The sequence below is a fragment of the Zingiber officinale genome, chromosome 5A, assembly GCF_018446385.1.
Source record: "Zingiber officinale cultivar Zhangliang chromosome 5A, Zo_v1.1, whole genome shotgun sequence".
NCBI lineage: Eukaryota > Viridiplantae > Streptophyta > Magnoliopsida > Zingiberales > Zingiberaceae > Zingiber > Zingiber officinale.
The window spans coordinates 20,178,008-20,180,851 of NC_055994.1; the positions used below are offsets into that span (position 1 = coordinate 20,178,008).

Below are 2,844 nucleotides of genomic sequence, written 5' to 3' on the forward strand. Positions count from 1 at the left end.
TTGAAAATTAAAATGCTTTTATGCATATCAATGTTAAAATTATAAGAACTGAATAGTGAGATAAGAATGAAGAATTATAGAAAAATATAGTAAAAATAAATCATTTTTAATTGGGTTATTCGGATAAGTTAAAATTGGTCGGGTTTGGATTCTAATTTAAGGGTGTCAGGTTGTATTCAGATTTGTGTCGGATTCGAGCCGGTTGAGTTTTTTTATAATTTTTTTCAATTACTATCCATTCAAATTGACACACCTAATCGACTTAAGTAGCCAAGTGGTCTTCTAAATTCATAAATATACTCCTGATAAAACGATGAAATTTTCCTTATTTTAATGAATTTTATTGCAATCCGAAAGAAAATGAAGCAGCGGAGAAGAACTTTTATGCATGATTGCAATTTACGATCAGAAAGAAATTAAAAGTCCCGTCACTCTCCTCGATCTGATGCCGACATATCTCTGTTCGTGGTCAGTCACGCTCGGCCGGCGAGCGCTCTCATATCGTCGGAATGCTTCTTCATGATCGCAGCCACCGAGGGATTCTGCGGCAGCACGATCCCAAAACCGTCATCGTAATTCTCCATGCCCTCCGGGAACAGTTGCCAAAACATTCCGCCCCCCAAAGAGTAGCTGACGCTCGCGATCCTATAAAAGGTGTCGTACACCGCCGAGAAGTAGTTGTTCCGCGACTGCTCGGAGAAGTCCGGGTTCATCCTATTATTCCCGAACTCCCCCACCACCATCGGCTTCTGCAACACCTTCATCGAGTCATTGGAATGGCTCCACAGATACTGCCGCATGAACGCTATTTGATTCTCCTCGCTCTGTTGCGGGCCTTGCGGCAACCATTTGTCTGGGTAGATATGGACGCTCGTAAAGTCAATCTCGTTGACTTGGTGAGCAGTGATGAAGTCGGTGCCCGCCTGATATGCTACTGGATTGTATCGTTGGATCTTGTCCGGGGTGGAACTCCCATAGAAGCCCTCCATCCCTGTCCCGAGGAGGTGATTCTTGTCTACGGACTTGGTGTATGCCGCCATCTCTTGGACCCAAGCCTACGTAGAAATTAATTAAAGATATATATGGTCATATATATATATATATATATATATATATATATATATATATATATATATTTATATATCGAATTAATTAATTAATTAATTTGTAGGTACTTACGGTGACAGTTCGTCCGGAGATGTCGGCGAAGCAACGGGGCTCGTTTATGAGCTGCCAAGCCATGATCGTGGGATCATCTCTGTAAGCTACGTTGGTGTAAGTGTTCACTCTCGTTAACACTTTCAGTACGTGATTCTTGTAGTATTGCTTGATGGTGGGATTGGTGTAGAAATCATCGTCGGTCGATACATTTTCACCGGCAGCGCGAGCCCATTTCACGTACTGTGCTCTGCCCCCGAGGGCGTTCCAGTTGTTCACCAGGGGCATGATTAGATGGAACCCTTGGTTTTTAGCCTCCGATACCACGAAATCCAGAGCCTGTAGGGAATTTATTAATTAATTAATTTGATATTTTCTATATATATATATATATAATATTTCATATTTTGGAATGATCGTTTGTTTATACGTACTTTGAAGACGTTTTCGTTGTAAACACCCGGCGACTGCTGAAGCGCCAACTCGCCGCCGTCATTGAAGGCCATGGCCCGGCAGACGGAGAGCCCCGCGGCCGCCGCCTCCCGGAACGCCGTAGAGACCCTGCTGGCCTCCGGAGAAGGCGACGCCGCCGCTTCGACGATCATCCAGTAAGCGTTGAAGCCGTTGAAGAGGAACACCGACCCGTCGTCCCTCAGAAACTGGTTGCCCTTTCTCCACACGAAAGCGGTCGCCGGAGTCGTAAATACGGCGCCAGCTATGGCTAAGAGCGCAAGCAGATAGCAACGATAAGGGAGCACACTCATGTGTCCTGCCATTTTCGCTATCTGTTAGAGATGGAATAAAAATTGTGACTATAAATAGTAGAATGATAAATCTAATTTAAGGAGTTCGTAATGAAAATTGAATTCCTGCCACGGAAGAAAAAAATATAAATGGATATATATGATTCATAATAAAATCTAGAATTAATTGGACAATATAATCAATAGATCATACGTTTGGTATGATGATATTCATGGAAATGAGGTTTTTACTGATTGTCAAAAGTGTGAAAATAAATCATTAGTTACGTGCTTTACTATCATTGAATAAAATAATTAATCCATTAAAAAAGGTTTAGGACCAGAAATTAAGGCAAGTGCAATAAATTCTGAAGGGATTTTTTTATTCCATGCCCGGATTTAATTATGGACAATTCAGGATGATCATTTGGGAGTATCTTTTGATTTGAGTCTTAACGAAGGAGGTGGGTTACAACGAGGGTCTCATTTTTCATGCTTAGAGTACTGAAGGTCTAACCAGGAGTTGTCTTACTGTAAGTACCAAGCCTGTATATGAAAATCGGGTTAAGGAAACCCGACCAATCGAGACAGGTCAGACATTACTCCAGGCCACATATTGTATTCCAAGTTTGGGATCCTTATCAGTCAATACCCGATCAGGAATTATGTGACTGATGATATCATAGTAGGCCTGAGTCCTTATTTCCCCTAACTGCTAACTGTCATGCCCCCTTGACTTTTGACTGTCACGCCACCTTGACTTTTGACTGTCACATCCCCTTACCTTCTGACTGTCACGTTTCCTTGACTTTTGATTGCCTGGACTTACGGACCCCACCTTGATGTATCGTATCACATGCCTCCCTTCCAAGTCTAGTCGAAGGAGACTCAAGTCCAACTAACTAAACTCATACTCGATTCTCATTTACTTCGCCCTTGTGAC

General features: G+C 42.3%; 1 protein-coding gene across 1 annotated transcript; it reads right to left on the reverse strand.

Moving 5' to 3' along the window:
- Nucleotides 1–473: 473 nt before the first annotated feature.
- On the reverse strand, nucleotides 474–1,934 carry LOC121979462 (mannan endo-1,4-beta-mannosidase 5-like). The gene is made up of 3 exons (XM_042531453.1): nucleotides 1,593–1,934; nucleotides 1,180–1,497; nucleotides 474–1,055 (listed from the first exon to the last, which is right to left on the reverse strand). The coding sequence occupies exons 1-3, from the start codon at nucleotides 1,932–1,934 to the stop codon at nucleotides 474–476; spliced, it is 1,242 nt and encodes a 413-aa protein (XP_042387387.1).
- Nucleotides 1,935–2,844: the final 910 nt, after the last annotated feature.

Bases quoted from the DNA above. Each gene is read 5' to 3' on its own strand.
- LOC121979462 (XM_042531453.1), bottom strand. From the start codon at position 1,934: ATGGCAGGACACATGAGTGTGCTCCCTTATCGTTGCTATCTGCTTGCG. The intron at 1,498-1,592 runs GTACGTATAAAC...AATTCCCTACAG, and splicing joins ACAACGAAAACGTCTTCAAA to GCTCTGGATTTCGTGGTATC. The intron at 1,056-1,179 runs GTAAGTACCTAC...ATTTCTACGTAG, and splicing joins TCTCCGGACGAACTGTCACC to GCTTGGGTCCAAGAGATGGC.